At 41.1% G+C, this 20059-nt stretch overlaps 1 protein-coding gene across 1 annotated transcript in view; it reads right to left on the reverse strand.

Moving 5' to 3' along the window:
* The window catches only part of LOC139472999 (kynurenine formamidase-like), a 26862-nt gene continuing 6803 nt past the window's right edge, over positions 1–20059 (reverse strand). Inside the window, exons 2-12 of the mRNA XM_071255497.1 lie at positions 17335–17401; positions 15911–16001; positions 14188–14295; positions 10731–10779; positions 9885–9970; positions 8151–8229; positions 7015–7118; positions 6061–6139; positions 4701–4836; positions 3475–3579; positions 1–525 (exon numbers count right to left, since the gene is read on the reverse strand). Of these exons, the coding sequence (XP_071111598.1) occupies positions 496–525; positions 3475–3579; positions 4701–4836; positions 6061–6139; positions 7015–7118; positions 8151–8229; positions 9885–9970; positions 10731–10779; positions 14188–14295; positions 15911–16001; positions 17335–17352 (885 nt within the window). The 5' untranslated portion in view covers positions 17353–17401 and the 3' untranslated portion in view covers positions 1–495. The remainder of the gene's footprint in view (positions 526–3474; positions 3580–4700; positions 4837–6060; positions 6140–7014; positions 7119–8150; positions 8230–9884; positions 9971–10730; positions 10780–14187; positions 14296–15910; positions 16002–17334; positions 17402–20059) is intronic.

The raw sequence follows: 20059 nt of genomic DNA on the forward strand, positions 1-20059 counted from the left end.
GTTGCTCCAGTTATTGCAACAACCATCAACAAAACAGCTGCTATCAATCACTAACTCTGCGAGTGGGATTCACATGGAAAGGGGGGGAAGAATGGTCACACAACCAGACTGTTTTTGAATATATCCCATTTATCTGAAAATACAGTAAACTTCTAGTATTACGAACACATTTATAACTTACAGACGGATATAACAAACCTATTTTTTGGTCTCGTCCATTTGCTGTATATATGTTGTATAGATGCTTATAACGAACTACGGTTATAACGAACTAAAATTAGTGGTCCCTTTGAGTTCGTTATAACTGTAGTTTACTGTACAGTACATTTCTGTCCAATTTCTCATCATTCACATGACCTCTCCATGCAACTGGTCGGGTCTTCAGGGAGGTATTTGGTTATGAGAACATCAACTGCCATCATGACTGGTAACCATGGTGATCTTGGATTGATGACAGCCGTTGTCAGACAAAGCTATCTCCACAGAATCAGGGTCCTATGACAGCTTCATTAGTCGTAGTATTTCCTGAAATGATGAGGATGTTCTGAAGTGAGTTGAACATGACAGTGCCCCAAGCAGCCCGGTATCACTGAAAGTGCCATGATTCTAAAGAACAGTCCTTTTCTCCCAGTCCGTGACTTTGTATACTACCCCCAAAAATGGACAGTACCAGTTAAACCGTTACGCTGCCACCACACCAGTTAAACCATTACTTATCACCCAATGCGATACCTACACACCATGAACACGCTTGTAAGGCTTCAGTGTTTTATGGCAGACATTACAGAGGACAAGCTCCTCACAGCGATAGCCCGTTCGCGGAGCTCTCTATACTATCACTGCCACCAGTCATAACTCCCCACAGTGACAGGTGGCCACAACCATGCTTGGAGTTGAACACTCAACCGAATGACCGTTATGTTTACAAACAGGTGATGACTATCGTGACGCCGAATACACATATAGCTGCTAAATTACTTTCTTTGTTTGTCAATTTGAATTTCGGTTTCATTAAAACTATCATGTTATTGATATAGTAAGAATGTAAGGGAGAAATTGGTTGATTTTCCATTAGTCTGCAATGTCGAACCAATCTGATTATTAAAACAACAAAGTTAATTCATCTGGAAAACATGGTCAGTCGTAAACCTTTTCAAAATGAAATATGATGGCATTCCCAAAGACATAAACAAAAGTATAAACGTTACTACATTTGGGGTTAGAGGGCATATTTCAAGATTCTTGTAAAGGCCGCGCCAACACTGGTGGCAGCGATGTTACCGAGAGTGTAACGGAGGTGTCACACGCTGGGAAGGAGTCTGTACAAGAGGTGGGGCAAGGGAGATAACTCTGGTGACTTGCCATTAAAACAACCACAAACAATAATGTTGGCGCAGGATGTGGACCAGCTATGTTTGTAAACAATAGCCGATAACTAGCTCTGCTCACCTTTTTCGAATGGTGTATGTAAGATGTAATGATGTGATAGAGGTAGGTACTAGAACTCTGGGTAGGAAAGCGAGTGGCTTCATACAACCGAGGCATGTTATGGTGTAATCTAGGCTTTCATCAACACTGGCTTCTAATGGAATCAAGCTGACAATTAGTATTTTGTAATTCATCTGTAAATGAAAAACAAGCTTTCCCTTCAATTTGCCCCCAATAAAAACACGACTGAAGCCAGTTTACTCTGCGCAACGCTTGCTTTGTCGGCTTCGCTGTCACTTTGCAGAGCTCAATTGTTTCAGTTTGAGAAATGAATCAGAAATTATTTCAAACATGATATAAAACACACAGAACCATTGAAGTACTGACCCTTCAAGGACAACCCGATTCTTTTATACTACTGATTTTAATCTGTCTTGCAAGGTGGCTTGACTAACTCTATTGAAAGTCCAATCCAAATCATATGTAACGAAATCAACATGTGGTTCGTAAACTGATGTGCTGATTTCGGTAGATCGCAGGATTTGAAAAGCATGTGTACTACCAACTCGGCATCATTAGATATTTTCCAAATATTTTCATGATTTTAATCAAGGCGCTCACATGATTTGATGCACTGCGCGAAGTAAGATCCGTTTTATTACAACATAGATTTTGATTTTGATTTATTATTCAGATTGTCTTGACTGTGCGCCGCCATTTTGTTTAAAGCAAATGCAAGTGAAATGATAGGTAGAATCTGATTGGTCAGTAGTGGGTGAGTGAGTTGGGTTTAACGCCGCTTTTAACAGTATTCCAGTTATATCACAGCGTGTCAGCTTATTGTGAGAGGAAAGCCCCAAGTGATGCAGGTCTCAGATGTTTACCACTTCGGTGAAACCCACGAGCATGGGTATGGTGCTGACAAACCTAGAAACATAATCGGGGTGAACCAGGATTCGAACCCACAATCATAGATTCTGGCGTGCCCAAGGGACGCAACTCTGCACAGCGAATCGCTGCGCCTTAGACGACTGGGCCACCCGTGCCACCGATTGGTCAGTAGGAGGGACATAGAAGGGACATAACTTGTAATAGCCACTGGTGACGCTACAAACAAGCCCAGAAGTTCCAGCCTAGTTCATCATGGGTGGAAACTAGACTTTTATAGTCAGTAAACTCTAACTCAGCTTATGTGACGTTAAATTTTAACTCACTCACTCTAACTCAGCTGATGGGGATATACCTCCAATGTCCATACTAAGGGTCACTGATAAAAATTTAGCGTTAACAATTGATAAGTGAGTGAGTGAGTGAGTGAGTTACCCACGTTTGGAATAGAACCCAGCCCTTTAGTGTGATGAGCCAACGGCTACCCCACTACCAAAACAAACAAATAAGAGCTGAGTCATTGGGAATAATTACCATAGTCAAATATATAATAGTATACTCATTAAATAGCATCCATCTGTCACTTACAGAATACAAAAAAACACTATGCGATCCCCATACCTAAACCTGCGTTATTATGGGGCTAGTTCAACAGTTTGATCTCAGATAAAAATCAAAATTCTTTCTGTGATAGGCTACTAAAACTCAGGAATTAAAGTTTTCAGAATAAGGCTTAAAAAGACAGAATTGGTTCTCAGGCAATCGCTTTTGAAAATATATAGTGCCGTGTGTGTTTTGTTTGTTTTTGGTTGTTCAAGCTTGTATGTAATCCAATTTTTTAAGGTACTTTTTTAAGCATTGTAATTTTTTTAAGCATTTCATTGCCAGGGGCTTTTTTTGAGACTCATGATATTTAAAGATATTTCATTTTGTTTAAAATGACATTAAAAACAAAACCTGCAGCAGACTTTATGATGATGCCTTAGGTGCCTGAGAACCATGACTATCATTTTTTTTAGTCAGGAGTTATTTTTTTGTAATAATAACGTTTTCTATTCGACATGGAACTTTTGACGTGGTCTCCTCAATTAACAGAAACATCATGTGATACTAATTATTCCAACCTTGCGAAAAGATATAAAAAGTTTACCCTATTACCTTTGTGAGGCTGTAAGAATCCTTCTGTAATTTTTCGATGACATCAAAGTGATCTGTATCGCTGATGTCCATGTACCGCGTCTTCACCTTCCTGGAGGACAGATCCTGAAACCAGCGAGTGAGTGAGTGAGTGAGTGAGTGAGTATGGTTTGATGCTGCTTTTAACAATAGTCTAGGAATATCATGGCGGGGGACACCAGAAATGGGCTTCACACATTTAACCCATGTTGGGAATCGAACCCGGGCCTTTGGTGTGATGAGCGAATGCTTTAACCACTAGGCTACCCGACCCCCTCCTGAAACCAGTGGTATGAACCAGGAACACATTTCCAGAACATTCTGTTTGTAGTTCATTCACTCACAATGGCCTTATTGGGATTATCTTAGACTAAGTCAGCTAGTGATTTAATATTGTTTTTGTTGCAGTCAGGAGCAAGTGGGCAACAAGCCCATCATTGGCACACATTCTCCCCGTTCACAGATGAATTACAATGACCTGGTCCACATTTTTGTCAGAAGGATGTCGGCCCAGTTGTAGAAGTGTGACACTGCAGAGTTGCATCCCTTAGCTGTGTCAGGATCTGCTGGTATTCGATTCAAATCCTTGATTCACCTTGATTATCATCCTTGGCCTACTCTGACAGACTCTGGCTTCACCAAAATACTTACAACCTTCATCCTTCTTCTGCAACCTTCACCTTCACCCTACAACCTGTGGCTAAAACAAGCACTGGTCGGCTCGGAGTCAGTTTACTGTGTCTGAATGGGGTATTCATGTTAAACTGTGGCATGGTATCTCAGTGAGCTAGCACTATAAATCGGCATCAGTCTGGACTAGTACAAGCAGACGCACGCACGCACGCACGCACACACACACTCATGCACGCACGCATGCACGTCGCTATATAAGTGTAATAGTCTTGAACAAGAAAACCCAGTTCACCTCACCTACTTCAATGTGTCACTTTTATCAAGGCTTTTGCCACTTGAGTGAGCACAAAGTACGGTGTTGACAGAGAAGGGATTACAATGTATAATCAGGGCAAATCTGGAATTTGAGACACCTACTAACCAAGGTCACATTTCATAGCCACCAGATCACCAAATCAGTCTGCTCCTACGGCAAGTATGACTGCAAGTATGGCTACTAGTATAACCATATCTATATATGCTGAACTTATTAACTGTGTGCAATAAAGGACTGATGTGTGAACATAATTTCCTACTTTCTCCATATCGGCACTTTGTCTGCGGAACTCGGGAGGGTCATACTCGGCTACAGCGATGAGGATGTCACGCTGCTGACTGAGTCCAGCTATCTCCGAGACGAAGTTGGCGGGACTGAACCTCCATGCATCCTCTCTACAGCATCATGTTGGGGCAATATTAATGATAATAATAACAACAATAATAACAACAAGAGGACAAAGTCATCAATATCCCCCGCAATGGGAAATACTTGTGCTGAATAAACACATGAAACTAGTTGAAAAAGTAACTAAAAAATATGTATTTAAAAAATTCCAAACCATCAAAAGGTACCAGTTCACAACTAGACCTATGTGCCAAGTTTGGTAATATTGTTTCATTTTCAAGATCTGCTCCGGAAATGAGACAGCTATTTTCAGTCCAAGTCAAAATTGTTGCTGTGGAAACAGTGGATTTTTTTTGTAAATCCCAAACCATCAAAAGGCACTTGTTCACAACTAGACCTATCTATGTACTATGTTTGGTTTAGAAATATTTCACACTACTGGTGAGCAGTGACACATTTATGCATGAATTACTTTGTGGACATTTGAGATTTAACAAAAACAGTTGGTTTCTGTCTTTGACAGTTTACATTATTAGCAATATTTGGTCTGCTCTGGAAAATCTAAAACTTTATTTCATCAAAATAAGTAGTTATTATAGATGACAACAATTTCATATCGATAATCGTTAATATTTCTTCCTATCATCAATAATTCTGATTATCAATCTTATAAGCCATCCCTAGTTCTAGGACAGTGATGCTGATGTTGTCCTTGATACCCCCAAGAACTAATTCCCCGTCAACATGAGCATTGACAGAACCAGCACTGATTTGTAGAACTTAGTAAATAGTGCATTTGATCGTGTAAAGAAAGAAGGAAGCACACGTGTAAAACACACAGACACTGACAGACACTGGAAAAGAAACATACAGTTCAATATGAAATCCACAGACACTTAGAAACCCACAGAGAAACAGACAAAGTGAGTGAGTGAGTGAGTTGGGTTTAACGCCGCTTTTAACAGTTTTCCAGTTATATCACAGCGTGTCAGCTTAATGTGTGAGGAAAGCCCCAAGTGATGCAGGTCTCAGACGTTTACCACTTCGGTGAAACCCACGAGCACGGGTATGGTGCTGACAAACCTAGAAACATAATTGGGGTGAACCGGGACTCGAACCCACAATCATAGGTTTCTGGCATGCCCAAGGGCCGCAACTCTGCACAGCGAATCGCGGCGCCTTAGACGACTGGGCCACCCGTGCCCCCGAAACAGACAAAGACGCCGACAAGACACTATCACAACAGTCTTGCACTTTAAATATTTACATACTCATTAAGTTTCAAAGGGTCGTTGACATAGGTTTTAGTCAGAGGTCGAAGGTCATAAACTCCACTGACGAGAGCAGCACCTGGAATCAAGAAAAATATCAAATGATGCGCTTTTTGTGAGAAAAATGATAATTCTGTACAAAGAAAGACCAACATTAACATCATAAAACATTTCTTGAGCAAACTACGGCAGGCCACTTGCTGAGGTTAGTTCATGTTTATGTGGTCAAGAGTTTAAGTCCACGAGAAACATGCTGAACTGTCGTATCCCCCTGACTAGTTTGAGATATAAACTGAATTCTTATCATGTTTATTTTGTAATTTGTGAATTTGCAAAAAAAATAGTCAGATTGTCAATTTAACAAAATGAGACCTTTCACTCCAATACAATACCATACGGTACTTCCATAGAAGAGAGGGTGATACAAAACAAGTGTATTGTCTTGCATCAATACAGAAAAACAACATATAATGTACCGTATCATTGCATGAAAGCTCACGTTGCACTGGTGTATCGTTTCACCCTAATAGAAGCTGGCATAAGGTGAACTCTGAGTGACCTTTACCACCTAGTCTTAGAGAAGGATGCGTATGTTCTTGAGCCCATCAAATGTCAGCTTTCTAAAACTACTTGGCCATATTACTCAACCACCTCAGTTCAGGAATTTCGATTTTAACAAATGCAATCCCACAAAGAACACAATAATTACGTCAAAAGATACTTCCATTTGAGTGTAGATGCAATAGAACCCATTGACAGGGTGAACAAAAAATAAAAAATGCTGCAGCTTTAAATGGAGGTTCCAGAGATCAGTACGCAGAGAGGTATCATTTTAGAGTTAAAGATCTGATTTTATTGAGATTGACTTCAAGGATAATATTCTACAATCAGAACCTATATAACATGATGCAGCTAAAACTGCATTCATTTCCTCCAGTAATAAAGTGGGCTGACCTTTGATCATCTCGCTGTCGAAGGCATCATCTTCAGCAAACTCACAAGCCAGGACCATGGAGGCAAGGTGCCCCCCAGCAGAGTGACCGCACAGGTAGATACCCCTGTAACCATAGCAACATACCTTGTGACCATGGAGGGAAGCATATCGTTTTCACCTCTTACTTTTCGGGAATTACTGAATTAATCTTTCCACAGAATTGATTGTAGTAGCCTAATTATCTTGCATGAGTGAGTTGTGTTATACCTGCTTTGAACAGTATTCCAGATATATCATGGAGTGTTAGTTTGATGTGGGAGAAAAGCTCGAAGTGATGCAGGTCTTAGAAAAACGTGAAACCAACGTCCATGGTGCTGACAAACCTGGACACATAATCAGGGCGAACTGGGATTCAAACCCACAAAAATAAGTTGATGTTGTGCCCAAGGGGCGCAACTCTGCAACTGGAACTGTGCGACTTTGACGACTACTCCATCTGTGCCCCATTTCTTGCAAAGTAAACATGCACTCTCTGATTTGGGAAATGTCCTATCGCAACACCTTAGCTGAAATAAAGTTTCAGCAATTTTAGTATTTTCTCAAGAATAATTCATGGATGTAGTTTCTTAAATGTGCCCTTTCAGCAACCCCTGCTTGCCATAAAAGGCGACAATGCATGTAGTAAGAGGCAACTAGCGGGATCAGGCTCACTGAAGCATGTCATGGATCCCAATTGCTTGGATCAATGCTCATGATATTAATCACTGGATCGTCTGGTCCAGACTCGATTATTTACAGACTGCTGTCATATAGCTGGAATATTGCTGAGTGGGGTGTAAAACAACAAAACATCCAACCAAATCAAAAGTGCCTTGGAACAAACCCAAAGATGTGTAGCCTTTGGAATTATATTGTCCCATCACGAAGAATATTTTTTATCCATCTCCCAACATTTATTTGATAATAACAAGAAGAAAGTTTGACACTTTGTAAAGACAATCAACTAAGTCACCAATCCTGACCACCTGATCCAGTCAGAAGGATCTTGTGACAAACATATAGGCTACTGGGGACCTCTTGTCACACAGAGTCCCTACAGGGGAGATTATAAACAGGCTCACGTGTATGTTAAGCACACATGGCAAGCTCCACCAACCTGGACTGATGTTCCTTGGCATATCTCAGGATGTACCTCATGGCTTGTTTTATTTCACTCACAATTCTGTCCATAGAAGCTGAAAGAAGACACATCTGATAAAACACTTGCAATAGGTCAGTGAAATTAAGAATGGTGATACAGTGTTCCCTCGTTATTGTGCTCTTCAATATAGCGCTTACTCGGTTATAGCGCGGTAAAGCATGGCTCCCAAAATTTACTAATATTTTTAATAAACTCAAGTTGTCCAATGACACAATGTTTTCCCCCATCTCACAAAACATTATCAGCTGATCACCGCGATCACGTAACACCGGAAATACCACTCAACAAATCCGAACTGAACTACGCAATTTAATCCTATTATTATAATATCTGGTAATAAGATAATTGTTTTTTGTTTTCTGGACTATGTTTGCAATATACTATATTAATTATATTCAAAATTTCATTCAATAATTATAATAATGTTTACAATAATTTCGGCAAAATCGTATGTGAAGTGATCGGTAGATCGCACAACTCACCTTTATTTACAGCAACCACGGTCAGATTACCAATATTGATGCCTTGAAATGAACTTTAGTTGCAAGAGAATGGATACACTTATCATAAATGCCGTACCATGACTTGCCATGTAGAGTCTTTCAAAATGATAATTTCTATCCCGAGTGCAGCATTATGTCCACAATAGCAGGGACTGAATGTTGTTTTGTGCCACACAATGTTTCAGTCACATAATATCAGCCTTACACTTATAGAGTCTGGTCCAGACAAACCAGTGATTGATATGATAAGCAACAATCCATGACAATAAGAGAAGTGAAATTGGTTTTAATGTCGCGTTTATGAGTACTGTACTTATATAGTGATATGCATGCACTTGTGTGTGCGGCTGCTTGTACTAGTCCGCACTAGTCAGGTTCATAGGAGATACCATGCCACAGTTTAACATGAATACCCCAGTCAGACACAGTATACTGACTCCGACCTGACCTTGTGTTACCTCTGAGCACTGTGTGGGAATCAGGGCAACAAGAAGTACCATCTCTAGGATGCGGCAAGGGAAACAAACCACAAAACTCTCAGCAGTGAGCAGATGCTCTGTCCACGAGAATGAGGGGTGGCTGGGTGGGTGGTTGAGTGGATGAGAGGGATGAGTGGGTGGGTTGTGCTGGAAAGGGTTGGGTTGAAGTTAATAACACTGCTTTGTGAATATTTCGGTAATACCATGGTGCGTCAGCTGAAAAGAGAGGTAGTGCTGGGACGGGTACCTCGGGTAGGTACTGAGTAGGACCCGGGTACCCACAGGACTATGCAGACGTGTTGTCAGTCACGTGATATATTGTTTAATGACAAAATATATCTGGAACTTTTATGGTTGAATAAACATATCATCTTCAGTGTATGCATGACCAGATTGTTTGATACATGTATCTAAATATGTTTTGCCCGGGCTATGGTAAAAAATTCCCATTCAGAAATTTTGTACCTATCTCAAGAGACCTACAGTGGGTACCTGGGTAGGGTTGGGTAATAGGGGGGTGGGTACCTGGGTAGTAAATTTGGACTCGTCACAGCCCTAGTAAGAGGTAAACAAACCACTTTGGTAAAATGTACGACCACTCTTGCTGGTACCAGAAAAATGAAACAAATCGGGCCCTTTTCTCCCTAGGGTGATTGTCGTGTGCAAAGGGAGACAACTTATCTTCAGTTCAAAGGGAGACAACTTACCTTCAGGGGCAAGGTCATAACCAACAGAAATCACCGTGGCGCCAGCTTTGCACAATGGAGGTGCCATAAACCCAGACATCTCCAAGCTATCAAGAAATAAAACACATTTCCATGGTAATAAGAACAAGATAATGACAAAACATTAAATAAAAGAAAAAGCATTAAGGATTATCCCAATGCGCTCATGTAGTTAACAGCGACTGATCGTGATAGGTGATTGAGTCACCCAACCATCTAATCTGATGCTGTGCTTGAGTATTGTATCAATCTAACAACAAAAATATGATACTAAGATATAGATTTGCAATCTGAAAGTCAACAAATATTTTCGTTATCTGATCGATGAGGTCGTTGCCTATGGTAGTCACCATCTTTGTGAAGCTATACGAGATAAGAACAGCGATCTTATTAGATATCTCGTGTTCATTACAAGGGGCACAACTGGTGATCTATGTGAGGTGGCTCCAGGGTCGAGCCAAGAAAAGCGGCCTTCATGTGGCAAGGGTAGACACGAGGCTTTGATATAAGCTAGTGGACATGCTTGCCTCGGGAAGATGATGTAGCTATTGAAAGCGGAACAGTTAGATGTATGTATGCTGAATGAATGTTGATGCAATATCGATATTGTGGAATTGCAGCCTATAAATTCGCTGCACTGGAAATGTCACCAACGAGAATTTCCAACTGCATTCTGAATGCATGCCACACAACTAGTTACGCATGTAGTAAAACTGAGTCAAAAGTGAAATGATGGGTTGGTCGGACTACCGGAAGCCCTAAACATTTGGTCCAGCCATTGTAGTGCTACTTAACACAGAAGGTAGCCATCAATGTGATACTACTTACCTCAAGTTTTGCCAGTAGCCCCCATGGATGTACACTAGTATAGGGAGACCTGGAACACAGTGAAATACATTGAGGGCAGATCCTACATAATGTTTATTCATCTGCACAGCATAATTCATTTTCGGACTTAATAAACAATACCTCAACTTCTATAACAAATGTTACAAGTGTTTTATTTGGGACAACACTCTCTTATTTAAGTACAACTTCTAAACAAGGAAGATAGTTGTATGGATATACAAATTCTATATCACAATGATCGCAACATTTTGGTAAAGATTACAATGTGAAGAAGGAAGGTCATACATGTGAATAATAGAGTGGGGTGGGGGCTTGGAGTGTGGGCTTAGGGGCTCAAAAGCCTTTAATTACTAAAAATTGGAGGTCGCAGAGAAATGTCAAAGAGTCACAAGGCTCTGTAGCTCACCTGACTCATACAGAAACAATGGTAGCCATGAATAAAGTCATACTGGACTTATGTGAGCAGTATTTGTACACACCATAGGTGAGATCATTCATACAAACTTTCAACTCCAAAGGCTTTGTACTTTCTGAGATGTCACAAATGCAGTAGCACTAGAAAAACAGGGCAGCATAAACCATGGCCCAGTACAACGTGTATATCTGCAGAACTTGAATTTACGATCTTTCCGTCCTTTTACAATCTTTCCCTCCTTTCAGATCAATCTGTGATATCTTCCCTGTGATGTCATTCTTATTGTAGCTGTGGTTCAATGTTCAGGTAATGTGATAAATTACTATTTAAAAACTTAAATACTTAATTTTTGTTTCAAATCCTGAAAAAGAACAAAATAAATCAAATATTTGTGTTTTTACCTGTGTTAACAAGTTTACCTGCGTTAACAAGTTTACCTGTGTTAACGAGTTTAGCTAAGAGTCTGTAAGTGTATCATAAGTAATATGTGACATCAGTATAGAAAACAAAGTCAGTACCAAGAGTTGTAAATTTGTTTATTTGTTTTCAGATGTGCATGGAGAGAATTTACCTGTAACACCTGGGATTACCTGTGCCGTCCAAGATGACAAGACCACTGTGTTATGTTTACTTTGTATCTGTGATTTATTTTTGTGATTTTTGATACAATTTGAGCCAAAATTCATTGTCTGTTTTCATTTTTTCAGTGTTTTCAAGTTTTATTTCACTTGTAAACACCTGTAATTAGAAAATAACAAAGGTTAGAGTCAATAACAACAAAGTATATTACAGTATACTTAATCCTCTTTACAATGATATATGATAAATGTATATTAAAAGCAAGTTTCTGGTAGAAAAAGTGCATCAAAAATGATAGTGTGATTTTCCAATAATACTGCCAGGGAGGCCAGTGTGCAGGCCTTGTCAGTGTCAGGGACTGCAGGGTTTCAAGGGACATAACTCTGGGGCAGCCAGGGATGAAAGAGTTAATGCATCTTTATCCAACGGAATTGGTGGAGGGCATACCTTCAGATGTGGACTTTCATCTTTTTTCCAGACTCTGTTCCCTCAGCCCGTCCCCGGCTGTGTGGTCGGCTTCAATGGCCATTACATGGATGGGAAGAGTCAGGTATGCCTTGTGTCCTGGTACTATGCAGCCATCAACGATAACCCTCTCAAGTTAAGGCCTTAGACTGGAGTACCGAGCTGTATGCAAACACTGGCTCTGGACTGGAGGCGAGGTCAGTGACGTTTAGTAGTGGTGACCTGATGGGCCACTACTAATGGACCAAAGCTTTGCGTGCCTTGCACATCCTCCAATGTGACTGGCGAAGACTGTGTTTGATCGCCAGAAACACCTCTCCATGATGGCACTTAGAGAGCAGTTGCTGTGTAGCTCCATGATGGAGGCGACCACCCGTATTTCATGGGGGTTGTTGGAGCATCCAATCCTGCTGCCTCGTAGGCCTGGAGAATGATGGCTCGTAGCCAAAGGGCGATCGCGTCATCGTTGTCTACGGCGTTCCTTGGATTGTCATAGACTGAGCTCTTGTCCGTCTTCCGCGCCCACAATCGATGATAGGGGAGGGATGAGGAACGATCTATCTAGCTGTCCCAGGAGTTGATTCTTTGCAATGAAGTCCCAGCACAGGCCAAGATGCATGGCTCTGTGTGCTCCATGCTCAAAGTGGACACACGTGATGTCTAGGGCTTGTAGCTCACTGACATGGGCTGCAGTGGTGAGCCCCAGTAGGAAGACCGTCTTTTTTGTCAGATTGTAGAATGATGATGTTTTGGGTGGCTCAAAAAGGCACGTCTCTCAGTGAGGTGAGAATGACATTCAAGTCCCAAGCTGTTTGACAGAATTTCGCCTTTTGGTCTTCCAGCCTGAATGAGCGGAGCAGTACCTGGAGTTCCATGATTTTCGTCATGCGCCGATCTTTCGGAACTGCCAGGTCAGAGTTGAGTGCCACAAGGTAGGTCATGGCTTACACTTGTGATGCAGATGGAGCATGAACTCAGCCAGGAATTGAGGCGATGCTGATGTGGGGTCTTGTTGCTTGCCTCTGCAAAAGCTCTGGAAGGATTGCCACTTGTCATCATAGAGGATCCTGTGGTCAGGCGATGCGCCATCATGATGGCCCTAGCCTCTCTGGCCGAGTAGCCTTTGGCGTTCAGTGCTCTCTGTACATGGACCCGACGTGAAGACATAACTTGACTGGTCCTGGGTGTGGCTGTCTGCTGTGACGGTGGATCAGGTTTGGCCAATCTGGGAGTGGCAGCAGGTTGGTGTCGTTTAGCTCTCTGAGGTTGACGAACCAAGCCCTCGCTGGCCACCAGGGCGCAACCAAAGTCAGATTGAGGTTCTGAGTTGATGTGATCTTCTGGACGACCTTGGGTAGGAGTACAGGTGGCAGAAAAGTGTACATTCTTAGTCCTTCCCAGGGGACGCTGAAGGTGTCGAATGCCCAAGCCAGAGGAGGGAGACCGTGGTGTAGTAGTGTAAAATCACAGTGTGTCACTGCCCGATTATGTATGCTGTAATTTGTTTATCGCACTGTGTGGGTTTATGAAACAAATATTACGACAAACGTAAGACAACATACAAACGGAGACAAAATACTTGCGAGGGTATGCCAATGGTGGGGCACCAAGCAAGAAGAATACAGAACGCAGGCGAGCAAAAACGCTACTGCAAAAAACTGGTCTTGTCTCAGCAAGTGACAAGAGTAATGTGAGGATCCGTGATGTCACTTCCTTTGGTCACGTGGGAGCTGCGTAATAGATGTATTCAGCTAGTTGGAACAACTTCTTTAAGCAAATACCTTCACACAGCTCTTTTCTCTGTCAAGAACAAGAAGTAATATGCATTAAGGAGTAATTTAGGATAAGTAAAAAATATTGCTCTTGAAATTTTCATTCAGGATGCAGGATTTCCCATCTGGTAAATCCCTGAATGTGCCATGTAAAAAACGTCTTTCAAAAGCAGGAAATGTAATGGTAAATAGGGTAAACACAAACCATTTCTCTTTGCATTTTTGGCATTAAAGATGTCCAGCTTCTGTTTCTTTCCCGTACCGTAGGGGATGTCGCTGTCGCAGTCAAGGCACCAATGGGCAACCTTGCTACCTGTAAGAAAACAACATCAAAACTCATGTGTTGTACAACTTGGAATTGGTCTGAAAATAAAAGTAATATTTAACAATTATGAACTAGGCAGTGTTAGATATGGCCACTATTCTGTTTGTCTGAGAGTTGGATATGACCAATGAGTTGGATATGACCAATGGTGTCTAACCCTGTTTGGAAGTCTGTGCTCAACTGGTGGTTCAAAAACAAACACTGAATAGATGTCAATATTTATACCAATCCTAAGAGGGCCTTCTTTGAAAGTCATAAATCAACTGAACTACATGTCTATATAATGTCTATATAAGTTATTGCTAATATTCAGGATTTTTGATAACATACATTAACTTTGGGAAATTGTTAAAAAGTAGAAACTTTGTGTCTGACAAGGCACCAGGACACAAGCTCACTTGAATGGAAACTCGGGGATTTATTTAGGATTCCAAACTAAGTGCCCTTGGCAAGCAAACTGGGGAATATCATGATATTGATCAAAATTGAATTTGTTTAATGATCCAATTTTCAAATATTTTGAGGAATTGAGCAATAAAATTCAATTCAAACCGAGAACATTAACTGTAATTTGCTGCACACTTGGTGCCAATTATCTGCCTCTGAGCAGGTCTAGATAAATCCCTGGAATTTCAGCTGTGATAAAAATCAATATACACCACCAGTCAGTGTTTGAAATAAGCGCCTGCCGCTGGACTGCGGCAGGTAGATATTTTTGTGGGCCCGTAGTTTCAAATTTGTACAGGTCCTCATGGCCTGCAGTAAATACCTTGTTGATTTATTTGTCACAATAAGATGCAGTTTTATCAAATGAGGGCCTGAGTAGTTTAGTCAGACCTGCAGTTTCTAAAGTCTGTGGGTCCTGATGGCAGCCTGGCAATTGTTGTTTATATCAAATACTGCACCAGCTGTGATAAAGTATAGCTTACATGAAGCGTAGTGACATATTGTGGGGTTGACTGAATCTAAGGCATTTAGGCCACATAAACACATGTTCGTGTTTCTCACTAAGGGAGACATGATACATTGGTGCACAATGAGTTTTCATGCGACGATGCGATACACAATATTTTTTTCAATATTGATACTAGACAATTCACTTGCTAATATATTACTTACTGCTTGTTTAATGACCTCAGCGTTCTTGTCAGTCAAATATCTCAAAATGTGTTGTAACTAGTGTTTCAATTCAAGTTCTCTACTAAACGTACCCACTACAAATGTGTCTACAGCTAGTTTTTCCTTTTGTAGCAAGAAATTTTCACGCGATTCGACATAAATATGTGTATCGTGATATGTATCGTATCGTATGGTATCGTCACCTATGTATCATGATACGTATCTTATCGTGACCTTGCTGTATCGTTTCACCCCCATTTCTCATCACAGCCTCTGTAAAAGCCAGCCTCTAAATCAGTTCCTTTCAACTTGACAGTGGTATAAGGATCTACAACAAAACGTCGCTTTTTACAGTATTAAGAACTTGTTATCCATAAATTGTGTTTACTTTGTCGTCCGTCAACTTCTAAGTAATGCCTATCAAACAATTCACGATAGACTTACTCAAGCGGAGATCTACTTGCACTGATGTGTTTGCTCTCACCTTCTGTGACAGATTTTATGTGTGCATCAATGACCTCATCTGGGCCATATCTGTGAGACCATCGACTTGGGGAGTAGTGATAATCAAGTTCCTGAAAACCAGGGAAGCCAGTGAGTGTATTGTTTATGCACAGTCAGCAATATCACGACAGCCTACACGTTATCAAGTCAATGTTATTCCACTTCATGTGCAGCATCCACCTTACCTCCACAGCAAGCGAATTGTGCCCCATGGCTAATTGTAAAAGGTGACTAACTTTGGAATCACTGTTCACCTTGATTATATTTCTAGGTTTGTCAGCACCATACCCGTGCTCGTGGGTTTCACCGAAGTGGTGACACGCTGTGATATAACTGGAATACTGTTCAATGAAGCATTAAATCCAACTCACTCACTCACTCACTCACTATGAAGGGAGCACATTGAGACCAGTTAGTAACTCAGAAGGACTTGTCTCTGACTCACTGCAGTCAACAACATAGGAACAACATCAGACATGAGAGAGCACACTGAACACAGACCATTCAGTAAAACACTGAAGTCAACAACATAGGAACAACATCAGACATGAGAGAGCACACTGAACACGGACCATTCAGTAAAACACTGCAGTCAACAACATAGGAACAACATCAGCCATGAGGAAGCACACTGAACACAGACCATTCAGTAAAACACTGCAGTCAACAACATAGGAACAACATCAGACATGAGGGAGCACACTGAACACAGACCATTCAGTAAAACACTGACAGTCAACAACATAGGAACAACATCAGACATGAGGGAGCACACTGAACACAGACCATTCAGTAAAACACTGCAGTCAACAACATAGGAACAACATCAGACATGAGGAAGCACACTGAACACAGACCATTCAGTAAAACACTGCAGTCAACAACATAGGAACAACATCAGACATGAGGGAGCACACTGAACACAGACCATTCAGTAAAACACTGCAGTCAACAACATAGGAACAACATCAGCCATGAGGAAGCACACTGAACACAGACCATTCAGTAAAACACTGCAGTCAACAACATAGGAACAACATCAGACATGAGGGAGCACACTGAACACAGACCATTCAGTAAAACACTGCAGTCAACAACATAGGAACAACATCAGCCATGAGGAAGCACACTGAACACAGACCATTCAGTAAAACACTGACAGTCAACAACATAGGAACAACATCAGACATGAGGGAGCACACTGAACACAGACCATTCAGTAAAACACTGCAGTCAACAACATAGGAACAACATCAGCCATGAGGAAGCACACTGAACACAGACCATTCAGTAAAACACTGCAGTCAACAACATAGGAACAACATCAGCCATGAGAAAGCACACTGAACACAGACCAGTCAACACCTGTGTTGTGCTCAGCTTGGCCTAAATGGTAATACTGACCTTTTCTGGAATGGCCATTTTCTGTGTCTTCCTGATGTATTCTAATCTTCATTGAACATGACCAGACCTGAAACAAAACACCACCATGCTTAACATGTTTCTTTGTGTTAATAACAATGTACATTCCAAATGACATTTCTGTGATTCAAATATAACAACAGCACACACAAATCTGAAAACATCTGTCAAACGTTGGTTGACTGATTCAACTGATCAGAGCCAAAACTCACAATCAGAAAATATAGAAGAAACAAACAGAGTTAATTATGTTCTTATTTAACTGAACCGATCTTTTGTTGATGGAATAAAAGAAATACAACATGGTATTAATACCAACATTTCCTGTTGACCCGGAGTGACCTTACGGCCCTAGGTAAAGCCACAAGGGGGGATGGGGTGAAGTGTGTGTGAGTGTGTGTGTGTTTCATAGTGATAGACCACCAAGACACTGTGCTGTAGTTTAATAGGGACACCCCTTTCAGACACTATACAGACTCCAATCCCACCTTGGTATCCTCTGAATGACAAGCACCAGACAGGGAAACAACAAGTACCATCTTTTAACATCTTTTGGTATGATGCGGCCGGGGAACCACCCACTTTTCACTCTCCAGCCAGACACTCTATCCACTGAACAACAGATGTGGCTCACAATACAAGGAATTTTAAAATGCTATTCACCGATGGTACATTATTTTTAAGGACTCCGTGGCATGAGGTAGTACGCTATTCTGACCAGGAATCCCCATGGTATATTACATTTTATCCCAACAGAATCAGGCATTTACCTAGGAGCTTAAATAAATGCACATGGCTGGCAAATAAAGGGATAATACGATCTCCAAAATAGAGAGTGAGTGAGTATGGTTTTACGTCGCTTTTAGCAATATTCCAGCAATATCACGGCGGGGGACACCAAAAATGGGCTTCACACATTGTACCCTTGTCAGGAATCGAACCCGGGTCTTCGGCGTGACGAGCGAACGCTTTAACCACTAGGCTACTTGACCGCCCCTCCAAAATTGAGAACTTATGTATGTTTTTATATAGTTCCACACTAAGTGAGTGAGTGAATATGGTTTTACGCCACTTTTAGCAATATTCCAGCAATATCACAGCGGGGAACACAAGAAATGGGCTTCACGCATTGTACCCATGTGGGAGGTGAACCCGGGTCTTTGGCATGATAAGCGAACACTTAACCCACTAGGCTAGTGCACCGCCCCTCCTATATTTAGAGGTTTTCTAACACTGTATTCAATGCAGTAATGGCCGACAAAGTCACATATGCATGGTGATACCACATTAGGTTCAACATCTGCCACTGACAATTCTGATGTTGATCTATAAGCAGGGCCATCTAGGATACCGGCTATGTGTCCATGTCAGGCAAAGAGAGGCAAAAATAATTATTTTGTTTAAAATTGAATTTCTTAAATTCAAAGGTACATGAATTTTAACACTGAATTTAATTACCTTGAACCAAAGAATCCAGCCTCCTCTCTTTTAGCCCTGTCATCAGTGAATTACATGTCACCTTGTCGAAGACATAACTTCAGTCATCACAACAATACTAACATGAACTTGGAAATTTTTAAATCCAATTTTTGAATTTTTGATGTCTTTCTCTGAGCAGGTGTAGATCATCCCTCTTAACACAATGAACACTCACATGCTACAAAACGTGAAGTAATTGATTCATAAATTATATACATTCCTAAAAAAACAGCTGGTTCGTCAATACAATAATGGTTCCTGGGCTAGATTTTAATGATAAAAGCTGCATGATAGAATTTCAATGGCCTATGTTTGTACATATTGTGATAGAGATACATACTTTAGTGTCTGTTTAGCACTAAGTAGAACTTACTTTTTAGTACGAAACACATATTAGAAAACATAGTTTTATAAATAGGCTGAAGAGAAATTGAGAGACGATCATCATGACACTGTTTGTTGTTTTGTTTGCCTGTTTTTTGTTGTTTAAAGCCACACTCAGCAATATTCCAGCTATATGATGGCCAACCCCTTTAGTCAAATCATCTATTGTGTTGAACTAACAGACAGGTCCTACAAACTCTGTCTCTACTGACCACTATTTACCTGGATGTGTTGAACTAACAGACAGGTCCTACAATCTCTGTCTCTACTGACCACTATTTACCCGGATGTGTTGAACTAACAGACAGGTCCTACAATCTCTGTCTCTACTGACCACTATTTACCCGGATGTGTTGAACTAACAGACAGGTCCTACAATCTCTGTCTCTACTGACCACTATTTACCCGGATGTGTTGAACTAACAGACAGGTCCTACAAACTCTGTCTCTACTGACCACTATTTACCCGGATGTGTTGAACTAACAGACAGGTCCTACAATCTCTGTCTCTACTGACCACTATTTACCCGGATGTGTTGAACTAACAGACAGGTCCTACAAACTCTGTCTCTACTGACCACTATTTACCCGGATGTGTTGAACTAACAGACAGGTCCTACAATCTCTGTCTCTACTGACCACTATTTACCCGGATGTGTTGAACTAACAGACAGGTCCTACAAACTCTGTCTCTACTGACCACTATTTACCCGGATGTGTTGAACTTACAGACAGGTCCTACAAACTCTGTCTCTACTGACCACTATTTACCCGGATGTGTTGAACTAACAGACAGGTCCTACAAACTATGTCTCTACTGACCACTATTTACCCGGATGTGTTG

Source organism: Haliotis cracherodii, unplaced genomic scaffold (assembly GCF_022045235.1).
Source record: "Haliotis cracherodii isolate W230 unplaced genomic scaffold, xgHalCrac1.p SCAF_26, whole genome shotgun sequence".
Taxonomy (NCBI): domain Eukaryota; kingdom Metazoa; phylum Mollusca; class Gastropoda; order Lepetellida; family Haliotidae; genus Haliotis; species Haliotis cracherodii.